The sequence below is a fragment of the Heterodontus francisci genome, chromosome 18 (assembly GCF_036365525.1).
Source record: "Heterodontus francisci isolate sHetFra1 chromosome 18, sHetFra1.hap1, whole genome shotgun sequence".
Classification (NCBI taxonomy): domain Eukaryota; kingdom Metazoa; phylum Chordata; class Chondrichthyes; order Heterodontiformes; family Heterodontidae; genus Heterodontus; species Heterodontus francisci.
The window spans coordinates 50,663,153-50,676,198 of NC_090388.1; the positions used below are offsets into that span (position 1 = coordinate 50,663,153).

General features: G+C 43.8%; 1 protein-coding gene across 2 annotated transcripts in view; it reads left to right on the forward strand.

Moving 5' to 3' along the window:
- The first annotated feature begins 1,113 nt into the window (after positions 1 to 1,113).
- The window catches only part of LOC137379626 (uncharacterized), a 46,178-nt gene continuing 34,245 nt past the window's right edge, over positions 1,114 to 13,046 (forward strand). For both annotated transcript variants that reach the window (XM_068050723.1, XM_068050724.1), the window contains exons 1-2: positions 1,114 to 1,685; positions 9,335 to 9,553. In XM_068050723.1, the coding sequence (XP_067906824.1) occupies positions 9,344 to 9,553 (210 nt within the window). In that variant the 5' untranslated portion in view covers positions 1,114 to 1,685; positions 9,335 to 9,343. The remainder of the gene's footprint in view (positions 1,686 to 9,334; positions 9,554 to 13,046) is intronic.

Consider the following 13,046-nt stretch of genomic DNA (forward strand, 5'->3'; position numbering starts at 1 on the left):
TTTTTTATTTTTATTTGGAGATACAGCACTGAAACAGGCCCTTCGGCCCACCGAGTCTGTGACGACCATCAACCACCCATTTATACTAATCCTACACTAATCCCATATTCCTACCACATCCCCACCTTCCCTATATTCCCCTACCACCTACCTAAACTAGGGGCAATTTAAAATGGCCAATTTACCTATCAACCTGCAAGTCTTTGGGCTGTGGGAGGAACCCGGAGCACCCAGAGGAAACCCACGCAGACACAGGGAGAACTTGCAAACTCCGCACAGGCAGTACCCAGAATTGAACCCGGGTCGCTGGAGCTGTGAGGCTGCGGTACTAACCACTGCGCCACTGTGCCGCCCAGAATATGGCAAGAGTAAAAGACAAGCAATGTGAGAAGGATGGATTATTGACGGTAGGACTGCTTTGTGCCGGGGGCTAGGAAGGCACAATGGGTTCAGAATTAGTATGTCAGATGGCTGCACTGCCTCAGATTAGCTGAAGAGTGTAAGAATCAGTCTGCCCTAGGCTTCCCTGGCAGCTAAGTGAGTGGCTACAGGTGCCGTCGTCACATCAGGCCGCTCCTCCGAAGATGCAGAGCAGTCATTACCTTCCTCCTCCTTGAGTTCCAGTTCTCGCTGTTACGCAATGTTGTGCAAGGAGCAGCAGACCAATATTGTAGAAACCCTTGCTGGTGCATATTGAAGAGTACCCCAGATCTGCACAGGCACTTGAATTGTATCTTCAGCATCCTGATGATTTGCTCAATTAGAATCTTGTGTCATATGTACAGTTTTGGTAGTGCCAGAGTAGCATGCAATGAAATAAAAGTTTGATATTACTCAGATGAAATCACTAGGTACATAAACAATTCATCTTGTGATTCTGTCACTGAAGTTTGTTCACTTTGATTAAAAAAAAATTCCCATGATTGTAACTGACAGTGATGCAGTTAACACCCTGAATGTTTAACTGGAAAATCATAAAACATGGGTAGTAAGAGTAATTTAAAACTACCTCTGTAGTGGGAGACTGGTACAGTCCATTTGTGTGTGGTCTCCCAGGTAACAACAGAAACACAAACTCATTAGAGAGAGGCTTGAAAATAGAAACTAAGAGAGAAAGAAGGTGGTAGACGCAAAGAGTTACTGAGATTAATGTCTAGAAACAAAAATAGATCTATAGGGAGATAGTGATACGGAGTTACAAAAAGACGCACAAAGAAGTGCAAAAGGAGTGAGCGAGTTACAAACAGACACATTACAGAGGTAGGTATTTTAAAATGGATCCATGCAGTTACAGTGAGATGCACACTAAGACAGAAACACTCATGTAGGAGGGGCATGCATGCAAAATTACAAGGATTAAGAGACACTGCATGCAGAGAATTAGACATACAGGTAAAGAAACGAACATACGTGCTATTAAGTATAATATAAACAAAAAGTGAGACACATATGCAGAGTTGTGGACTGAGAAAAACTAATAAAGAAAATAAGACATTGTCAGGGAAAGACATAAACATGAGAGAAAATGACAAGCTGCGAGAGTATTCTTACAGTTGAGAGTTATCAAAACTGAGAGAGATCGAGGTGAATATCCTACAGCTGCAAGCAGAACATTGGACAGAACAAGTTACATAAGGCAAGAAGTAATCCAGATATTAAAAGGAAAAAGATTATTCCATCCTGCTGTGAGTCCCTTTTCACTGTAGAATATTGTATTTGAAGACTGTTCAATGTTTGTAATGGGGGAGCATTATATGTATATATTGTTACAACCGGGTGAAAAAAGTAATTACGTGTCTTTTACTGTCTTCACCTGGTCTTATTGTAACCATTTTAAACACACTGTGTTTTGAGCTCCCCCTTTGTGAATCCTTGTTCACAGCTTTCCAATTATAAGGCAAAGAAATGAGCACACCAGGTTTTCTTTAGGTTTAAAGAAGAAAAGTGAAATTTATTAAACCTTAAACTTAAACTCTAATTTGGTTAATACCTATGGATACCTGCCGCGCCCACGCTAGCATGCACACGCGATATGCACATGCAAATAGAGACAGAAAAGTGAAGAAAAATAAAATGAAGAGGTTTGAGGCAATCTCTGAAGAGGGTTGTTTTTTTACTATGCTTCAAGCTCGCTGTAGGGTCCTTGATGGTAGGTAGTCTTGCTTTTCGTTGGGGCTCAAATTTCTTCTTAAACCTTGTTCACTGTAGGAGACTTTTCTCTCTTGTGGTTCATATGTCTTCCATGGTTTCCGAAGCTGGTGATAGCGAGATGAGAGCAGCCAGGAGAGAGGTGTTCTCTGTGCAGGAACTAACAGCCTTCTGATTTCAAAATCCCTGTTGGAAGCTCAAATTCAAAAAAACTCCAACAGTCAGCCAGTCATGTGACCAAACTGGTCTGACCTGTCTGTTTGTGTATTGGGCCATTTTAGCAGTTAACCTGGAATGCTAGCCTTTCCACCTTCAACGTCTGGTAATCAAAAATTCATTGTGGATTAAATTGGAGCAGGGAATAGCTCCTTTGTTCTTTGAATTATTTGTCTGTTGATATGCTAATGTCTCCCTCCAGCCAAAGTCTCCAATTGTTTTTTAAAGCAAGTTCTTTCTTCACCAAAAATAGTTTAAAATCAATGTTCATGTGGCAAAATTAATTTTCCCCATTTTCAGCAGGTGGGGGGCTTGCCTGACAATATGAATGCACAATATGTACTGTTCCTTATTTGCAATAGTTATGAAATAATGCTTCCTCAGCTTAATCCCCCTTCACTTCTGCTCAGTAGATGGCTGAGATAGTGCAGGCCACTCATGCCAGTCCTTATTCAAGTCGCTGGCAGCACTTGCAATGGAACAGACTTGAAACAACCCTTTGCTAAATGCTTTAATCTCTATAACCCAGATGTAGGCTCATTCCCTACAGCAGGCCAAGTGTGAATACTGTAACCCTCAATTTAAACTCAGGTCTTCTTGTTGAGAATTCAAGTATTTAAGAGCAGTTTTGAATCTTCTTAGATAGCCATTTCTGTGTATGTCTCTACACTGATATACCTCTGCCCTCACCTTCTCCTCTCTTCTGAAGGTGCTCACTTGTGCAGGGTTGTGGTGCAACAGGCTCTGGCTGTTTCCTAGAATCTCTTCCAAATGACCATTCTTAATTATGTGAGTTCAGATAGCAAGTTTTGACAGGGTGGGTGCACTACAGCTGAGTCTAATCTTGTCCGGACCCGATGTCCATATATATTTTCCAGCAGGTGTCCCTAGACATGGACTATAAGTGTGAATCCTGAATGATTTTTCTCTTCCCTAGCTCAAAAGCATTGAGGCCATATGTAAGCACCTCAAGCAGAGATCAACTGATCAGCACATACTGGTGATCTAATGTAGGAATTTGCTGGTTTGTTTTTCTTAATTCCAAACCAAACAGTGTACTCACTAAGTGAGCCATCAGTGGAGCCATATGCTGTACCAATGCAATATTTAACACAGTCTAGGATATACATTTTTAATTGTGTTATTCACAACTTATATACTGGAAGTGTTAATAAAAATAATATTGTGGAGATTAAAGATTGTTGTTGGCTGTCAACTTTGAAGAGCACCGATTTCAGTTGAGCATTATACTTCGGAGACAATTGGGTGTTATATTTCACAGATGGGATGGTAGCTTGCAAGGATGGAGGGGTCAAGGGCAGGTGACAAGAGTTTTGAAATAATTAACAATATCAGCTAACATAGAAGCCAGGAGGGGAATTTGGGTGGCCAACAATTAATGGAAATAGGGCCGAGGGAGCAGAAGGTGAGTGTCATGGACAAGATGAGTTTGGAGAGGACATGAGGAGAAAAACTAGAACAGGATGCATGTTCAGGGCTAGGGCAGGGGGGAGTCTTAGAGGAAGTTTAGCCCAGTGGGCTAGGGAAAAGGAGGGAATCGGCAGAGGCAGCTGATTGGACGGTTGCAATTTTAGTGACAAAGAAGTCCATGATCTCTGGAGGGTGGAGGTGAGGAGTTTAAGAAGATGGTTTGCAGAAGAGAAAAGAAGCCAGGTGTTATCTCTGTATTTCAGGGTGATCCTAGAATAATGAGCAGTTTTGGCAGACAAGAGCAGGACTTAATAGTGCTTATTTAGTCCAGCAGGATCTGACAGTGAATGGCTAAACCTGTTGTCCACCATCAGGTCTGCATCCCTTGCACTTAAGGGAGCAGAGATGAGGGCCCTACCAGGGGGAACAGCCAAGGTGAGAAAGAGTAATGGTTTGAATGGGAGCTGGGACATCAAAGATGAAGTGAGGGTGTGATTGAGCTGACTGGTAGATGCAGGAATGTTGCGGTGCATGGAGGACCAGAGGCTAGACAGTTGGAATTTTGAAAGTGCATTTATAAGTGAATTAGGAGAAAGCTTTTCCAGGGACAGAGATGAAGGAAGTAGGCTTGAGAGGGGTAAAGGTGATGTGGGTGGAGAGCGATACAAGGAAATGATCAGAGATGGCCTTATCTGTGATTGACACAATAGGAGTAGCAAGATCATATGAGGTGGCACGATCTTGGGGTTGGATGTGAATATGGGTTGAGGGGTTATGTGGAGGGAGAAATTAAGGGAGGATAGGAGGGCAATGAACTCAGAGGAGAGAGCATGATGAATTGATATGGAGGTTGAAATCATCAAGGATGAGAAGTTACTCAGTGCAGAGGTTGAATAAGGAAAACAGTGAAGATATCTCAGTTAGAATATTTTTATGGTAATTGGGTGGGCTCTAGAGAAAGAAGATTTTAAATGGGAGGCAAAAAGGGGTGGAACAAGGTGCGATGCTAAAGGAGGAGAAAGTGCCATATGAGTAGGGGAACACTGCCACAGCGACAGTCCGGTTAGCAGCAAGTGGTCAGGCAGGGAGACTTCATTTAGAGGGAAGGTGTCCTCAGTTCTCAGCCAGGTTTCTGACAAGGTCATGATATCAGTGCAATCATCCACAATGAACTCATGGATGGCAAGGGCTTTCTTCACAAATGAATGGACATTCCGGAGGGAGTTGTGGCGAGGTGAGGTCATAGCTGATCCACTAGCAGAATCCACAGGGTCAACACTGGGAGGGAGGCGTTGGATGGAAACGTGATTGGCAAGATTAGCCTCAGTGGCTGTGCTGGGTCGGGATGTAGATGAGAGGGTAGAATGGGGCAGTTTGGGTTGCTGCTAGTAAGGAGGCAGTGACGACTGCCTCAGTGGCCCTTTGAAGATTTGAAGGAGACAAAGGAGGCACAGAGGAAGCTGTAGACTTATCTAAGAGGGAGTCAAGCCTGGGACAGTAGCAGGAGAGTAGAAAGGTCAAAGAGAACCATGTAGAACGTAGTATCATAGAAATAGAACCATAGAAATTTCCAGCGCAGAAGCAGGCAATTTGGCCCATTGTGCCCACGCCAGTTGACAAGGATCCATCCAGCCTAATCCCACTCTGGCTTTTGGTCCGTAGCCTTATAGGTTACAGCACTTCAAGTGTATACCCAAGTACTTTTTAAATGTTACAAGGATTTCTGCCTCTGCCACCCTTTCAGCAGTGAGTTTCAGATCTCCACTACCCTTTGGGTGAAAATATTTCCCCTCAAATCCCCTCTAAACCTCCTACCTCTTACCCTAAATCTGATCCCCCTGGTTATGGGCCCCTCAACCATACCAACAATCTCTGCCTCCACACGCAGATTACCCTTATGGTCCCTAATAGGCCCGACTCTTCATTTAGTTATCTTCTTGCTCTTTATGTATTTATAAAAAAATTGGGCTTTTCTTGATTGTACTTGCCAATATTTTTTCATGCCCTTTCTTTGCTTTCCTAATTTCCTTTTTAATTTCGTCCCTACACTTTTTAATACTCCTCTAGGTTTTCTGCAGTATTGATCCTCGGAATCTGTCATAGGCTTTCCTTTCTTTCTTTATCCTCTCCTTTAAGCCCTTGACATCCAGGGGGCTCTGGATTTGTTAGTCCCACCCTTTTTCTTTAAGGGAACATACTTGCTCTGAACCATCACTATCTCTTCCTTGAATGCCTCCCATTGATCTGGCACTGATTTACCTACAAGTAGCTGTTTCCAGTCCACTTTAGCTAAATCACATCTCAGCTTAGTAAAATTAGCTTTTCTCCAATTGAGAACTTTTATTTCTGGTCTATCTTTGCCCTTTTCCATAACTACCTGAAATCACTTCCACCAAAGTGCTTCCCACTGATACCCCTTCCACCTGCCCAGCTTCATTCCCTAAAACTAAGTCCAGAACTGCCCTCTCTCTTGTTGGCTTTGCTACATGCTGGTTCCTGAATGCATTTTAAGGATTCTGCTCCCTCTGTGCCTTTCACACTAGTTGTCTCCCAGTTAATATTAGGGTAGTTGAATGCCCCACTCTTTCTGCCCTACTGTTCTTGCACTTTTCATTGATTTGCCTACATATTAACTCTTCAATCTCCCCCTGACTGTTTGGGGGTCTATAGTATACTCCCAGTAGTATGATTGCCCGTTTTTTGTTCTTCAGTTCAACCCATATGGCTTGATTTCATGATCATTCTACCATATCATCCCTCTTCGCAGCGATAATTGTTTCTTTAATCAATGTTGCGAACTCCCCCCTTCCTTTTTTGATCCCCCTCTATCTCATCTGAATACCCTGTAACCAGGAATGTTCAGTCTCTCTCCTTGCTCCCGAAACTCTGTCTTCAGGACCTCATCCCTCTTTCTGCCTATGTTATTGGTGCTGATATGGACCATGACCTCTGGCTGTTCACCAACCCTCCTCAGAATGTCCTGTAGCCGGTCAGTGACATCCTTGATCCTGCCCCCAGCGGGGGGCAACATATATCTTGCAGACATGCTGTGGTCGCAAAAGTGCCTGTATGTTCCCCTCACTACCGGATTCCCTATCACTAATACTGTTCCACTCTCTCCTCCATGTAGCTGAGCTACGCATGATACCATTGACTTTTCTTTGGCTGCACTCCCCATAGGAACTATCACTCTCACCAGTGTTCAGCATTGAATACTGGTCGGACAGCGAGGTGCACTCCAAGGACTCCTGTACTGCCTGCCTGGTCTTCCTTGACTGCCTAGCAGTCACACATTCCCTCTCTGAAGCTGCAGGGTGACCACATCCAGGAACATGCTAGCCATGAAACTCTCAGTCTCGCAGTGACTGCAGCTGCCACATAAACTGTGAAACCCAGAGCTCGAGCTGCTCTAGCTGGAGACATTTCCTCAAATGTGTCATCCAGGCCATGAGAACTGTACTGGATTTCCCGCATGGCAATGGATGTACATTCCACGGGGCTGAGGTGCCCTGCCATGCCTTTGCTTTCTAGACTAGTAACTAGAAACACTTATCAGCCACTCACCAATTGGCTCCTTCCCTGGTTGTGAGGTCACTTTAGCTGTACCGCAGACGTTGCTTTTGTTGATGGTGATTTCACTGGAGGCTATCTCCCCTGCTTTAACTCCTCAGTCACTGCGCTCAGTCTTCACCCAGGTCTGTCACTGCCTCAGTTGGCTTCTTCTTTTCAGCCTGCATGCTCACCTCTGGTGTAGTCCAATGGTCCATTCTAGGTTGATTCCTCTTCACCATCAACAGACTGCCCCAAGACAACATCATATTGAAGCATGGGGTCAGCTTCCATGTGTATACTGATGACATCCAGCTCTACCTTTCTGTTTTTCTTTCATTAGTCCAAAGGCTGCTATTTGGCTCTCTAACTGCCTCTTCAACATCAAGACCTGGATAAGCCTAAATCTCCACCGGTTCAATATCAACAAAACCAAAGCTATAATTTTATCAGCCCCTAGGTGACTTTGGCTTTGACTCTATAACTGCCCAGATGCTATCCCAGGCTGTGTCCAAAAACGTGCAATTTGGTGCACTGCTCTTCTCCAAGAACAGCTTCCTCCACTATATCTGCTCCATTACCATCACCACTTTCTTCCAACTCCCAATATTGCCTGTTCCAATTCCTTCCTCTCTTGGCTCACTTCCCCCACCTCCCCACCAATGAAACCCTAATACCTCGCTCCATTACATCAAGGCTCAACTTCTCTAGCATTCTTCCTGGAGCCTCTGTGCCCCAACACTCTACAAGTTTCAATTCATTCAAAATGCTGCTGTCTGCATCCTCACCTGTGAACAAACATTTCCATCCCCTGTACACCAACCAAGCTCCCTACCTCTCCATGTGCCAGCAAGTTCACTTCAAAATTCATGTCTTTGTTTTCAAAATTTCCATTGCCTCATTCTTCTCTATTTTATCAATCCTTGCCAGTCCTAGATCCTCCCTTGCATTCTTCACTTCTTTGACATTGGACTGCTCATTGTCCCCACTCCCTCCATTCCAACATCTCTTCACCCCTCTGGAAATTACTGGAGTTCCCTCCAACTTGCTACTTCCCTCCCTGCTTTAAAAAATCTCCTCAAAGCTATCTCTTTGACCATCATTTTCCCCCAAAACCTTCTTCATAGTTCCTTTCTCTGCTTTTGTTCAGCATCCATTGTTTCGTCTTCCACAATAAGACATCTTTCTGCAAATGAAATGGGATATAGAAATTCATCGCTTTGGCAACCATAGATGTGATGTTTGGAGACCGTACAATGCGATGCTATGGAATCAGTGGATTGCTATTTGATGAGATAGTTTGGAGATACTGAATTAGTTTGAGTAAATTGGGCCTATATTCTCTGGAGTTTAGAAGAATGAGAGGCGATCTCATTGAAACGTGCAAGATTCTGCAGGGGCTGGATAGGGTAGACACTCGAGATGGTTTCCCCTGGTCCGGGAATCTAAAACATGGGGGCACAGTCTCGGGATAAGGAGTTGATCATTTAGGACTGAGATGAGGAGAAATTACCTCACTCAAAGGGTTGTGAATCTTTGGAATTCTCGACCCCAGAAGGTTGTGGATGCTCCATCGTTGAATACATTTAAGGCTGGGATAGACAGACTTTTGGTCTCTCGGGGAATCAAGGGATATGGAGAGCGGGCGGAAAGTGGAGTTGAAGCCCAAGATTGAATAGCAGAGCAGGCTCAATGAGCCATATTGCCTACAGCTGCTCCTATTTCTTGTGTTCTTGTGTTGATTGTGATACTTTGGAATCAGTATAACACTGTTGGGTGTAATATTTTGGAGGACATAGATTGATACATTGGAAATACAACATTGTCATTGGGTGGAATACTTTGGAAATAGGACTTGCCTTTAGACATCATGACAGGGGTTGTGCAGCACTGAGTTCTTGGATTTAAATTCTTAGCACTTCTCAGGACCCATGGAAGTGAAACTGGAGGATCATCTATAGTACATAGTTAATTGCATTTTTCATTTCAGGGGGTCGTTATGTCAGTCCTACACCCTTTGTTTTTTACTGGGAGTTCATCAATTCTCTTCAGAGATATTAAAGACAAGAATGTCACCTTTGTTCTGGACACATCTAGGAGTATGTATTCCAAACTAGATGCAGTAAAGTACCACCTGGTCCAGATCCTTTTCACCCGGGCCTACACAGTGATTGACTGCAAATTCAACATCATTGCATTTTCTGGCAAGGTATGTGGTGCAACAAATTGCTTCTCTTGTGCTTTGAGACAATGAAACTAAGAAGAGTAAGAGTTAATGTTTTAGACAGAAATAAATATTCAACTAAATCAGTTACAGTAATTATATAATTAGTCCGGTGCAGTATAAGCCTGATTAGACAACTCTTGTGATAGGAATGGGGGTACAAGGCTGTTTATGCCTGCATAATTTATTCGTCCATATCGCGAGGGATGCTATTTTTTTCCTCCTTTCACATACTAGCACTTTCCCACTCCAAGCTTTATACTAAACTGTCTCAATGTTATTTAAAATTTATAGTGGACCATTCTTAGATACATTTCACCCGGGCCCTGTGCCATTCCACTTTGACTTCCACCAGTTTTATCAATAGGACTTCCATGTCTATAATTACGCTATCTAATTGCTTCATCTCTTCTTGTACCGTTTCTTTTCCATTCTCACTCTGTTCTGTGCCACTCCTTTACCTTCCATAAGATTTTGTTCTTCATCTTTAATGTGACCTGTCATTTCATTATAACTGTTATTTTACTTTCTTTGTAATCAGAACAGTCTTTATTATTTGTCTTTATGTTACTGTCAGTCCTTCGTCACATCTCCTCATAGCCTTTCTAATCTTTTTTGCTTCCCTTTATATTTGACTTGATTTTCTTTTGTATTCTTGCCTGCAGATTTGTCATGTACTTCTTGCTAAAGCCTCTTAGACTCTTCCAGCACAGAAGGAGGCCATTCAATCCATCATGCCCATGCCAGCTCTTTGAAAGAGCTGTCCAATTATTCCCCTTCCGTGCTCTTTCCCAATAACACTGCAAATTTTTCCTTTTCATGTTTTCATTTTAATCTTAATTTTAAACTCTTTACTCATCCAAGGAACTCCAGCTTTTGCTGCACTACCTTTACTTCTTCTGGGAATACAACCAGTCTGCACTCTAATCATGTCCTGTTTGAATACATTATTAGTGCAATGTCCTATCTGCAATTTTTTCCCCAGTTTTTCTGGACAAGTTCCCTCATCTTATTGAAATTGACACTTTTCTAGTCAAGATTCTTTACCATTTTCTGTATTTTTCAATTTTCACATCAAAACTAATTATGTTATGATAACTATTTCTGAGATGTTCCCCTACTCTTTCATTGCCCCATGTCATTTCTTACTGCTAGATCCAACACTGCCTTCTTCTTTGTTGAACTAAAATGTACTAATCTAAAAAGCTGTCCTGAGCATAATTTCTTATATTAATTCACAGGATGTAGTGTCACTGGACAGGCCAGCATTTATTGCCCATCCCTAATTGTCCTTGAGAAGGTGGTGGTGAGCTGCCTTCTTGAATACAACTGATTGGCGTGCTAGGCTATCTCAGACAGCAGCTAACAGTCAATCATATTTTGCTGTGGGTCTGGAGTCACAAGTACACCAGACAAAGTAAGGACAGCAGATTTCCTTCCCTAAAGTACATCAGTGAATCAGATGGGCTTTTATGACAATCCTGTAGTTTTAACGTCACCATTACTGGCTCTTTTTCTTTATTCCAGATTTAATTAGTTAACTGAATTTAAATTCTGCAGCTACTGTGGTGAGATTTAAACTCATGGGCCTGATTTTAGGCCTTGCTGGGGCCAGGAACAGAGGCAGGCGGGCGCCAAAAATAACACAGTCAAGGCAACAAAATCACATTTTCGGCTTGCCAATGGTGTGTTCAATGATAGCTCTGGATACGTGAGTGACATTGTACCTCTCTTCAGCAGTGCTTTGGGGATGACCTACTGGTGTCATCAACCATGTACAAAGGGAGTAACCCTCGTCACATAGGACCCATCCGTCCACCTTGGCTCATTCCTCAAAAACTGCTGGCAGCTGGGAGTTCCTCAAAATGTAGGAATCATGACAGCTCCCTGGGAAACTTGTGCAAACATGCATGATTCTTCTCCTGTGGTCACAAACCAGCTGTACGTTTAAAGAGTGGAAGCCTTTGCGATTAATAAAGCTCCCAGGGAGCTCTAATGGCCAAATGAGTACAGTCAATCACCCCTTGCACTCTAGGGAAGCCAGCAATGGCGCCAAAGGCCGCAGACCTTGCTGTCTAGCTGTCCTTGTCTACAGGTAAGTAGATGAAATTATTGGCACGTCGAAAAAGGACATTGGTCACCTCTTTGATGCACCTGTGAGTCACAGTGAGATGCCACATACGTCGCCTGTGGATCCATGGAAGGAGCTGTTGGAGAAAAAATTGAGTGCAGCAGTCACCTTGAAGACAACTGGCATGGGATTCCCACCGAAGCCGAGTGGCTGCAGGTCATGTTGCAGGATCCTACAAGTTTCAGTGACCATTTCACATGACATCCTTAGGCATCTCTGGCATTGCCCCTCTGACATTTGAAAGTAATTTGTCCTTGTCCTGAGGATGCAATGACATGCCAGTGCCCGTCTTCGATCAGGCCATTTCTGGATGTTATCATTCGGAGCATCCTCACCTTCCTGTTCTGCCTGTTGCTGGTGCTCAGGCATCATGAGCTGAGGGGAAAGAGCCCTCCTTAGACTCTCTCTTTGTTCTTTCTCCCATGGGACTAGACAAATTGAGTGTCCACATAGTTTCCATTATTGTTGGAGAAAATGGTGCACGTGGAATTCAGGACAAGTCTCCCCACTTTCCAACCTCCTCCTCAAACTTTCCAGCTTGAACCCATCACCCTCGACCCACCCACTGTTACTGTTACCCTTCCCTCTGTTACCATTGAGCCTCCCCCCATTATCGTGCAATGTGTAATGATCAATGTATTCATGCCATCCCTCCTCCCTTTCCTATCTCTTTACTAATCGATATGCTGACTCTTATCCTTGACCCTCCTCACATCGCACTGACCATTGTTGCTGAGTCCCATCTCCTAAAGCCTGGCTCGGGTATAAAATTAAAACCCAAACCGGGCCCGACCCGACAACAGCCAACCCGAACCCAAACCGAGCCCGAGCCCTTTAATATTTTTTTGCGCCCAACCCGACCCGACACAAATCTCCTTAATCTGTTCCAGCAGCAGGCTATTTCTGCAGCTGGAGTTGTGGGGAATCATGGGTAAGCCTGATCCCGTGACTTCCCGGAAGCAGTGTCCAGCTCAACTCGACCCGAACCTGAATGCTGAACTCGGAATTTCAACCCGACCCGTCCCAAACCCAATACATGTAGTCAGGTCCATCAGGTTCAGGTCAGGTAGCCAGACTTTACCATCTCCCTCTATATGAAGCTGTCGAATACCCACCCATTAGTCTTGACCTTACCCCCTCCAGAATCCATTTGCCCCCATTGACTGTGACCATTCCCTCTTCTAGCCAGTACCCTCAATTTGCCCCACAGCTCCCTGATGTCGACAGCATTCATCCCTCCCTTTAGGCCCTTCCTAAATATCTTCACACCGTACTGATCTAATCCATCCACCACCCCCGCAGCCTACAAAATGCATCTTCACCATCAACATCAACCATTCAACAACC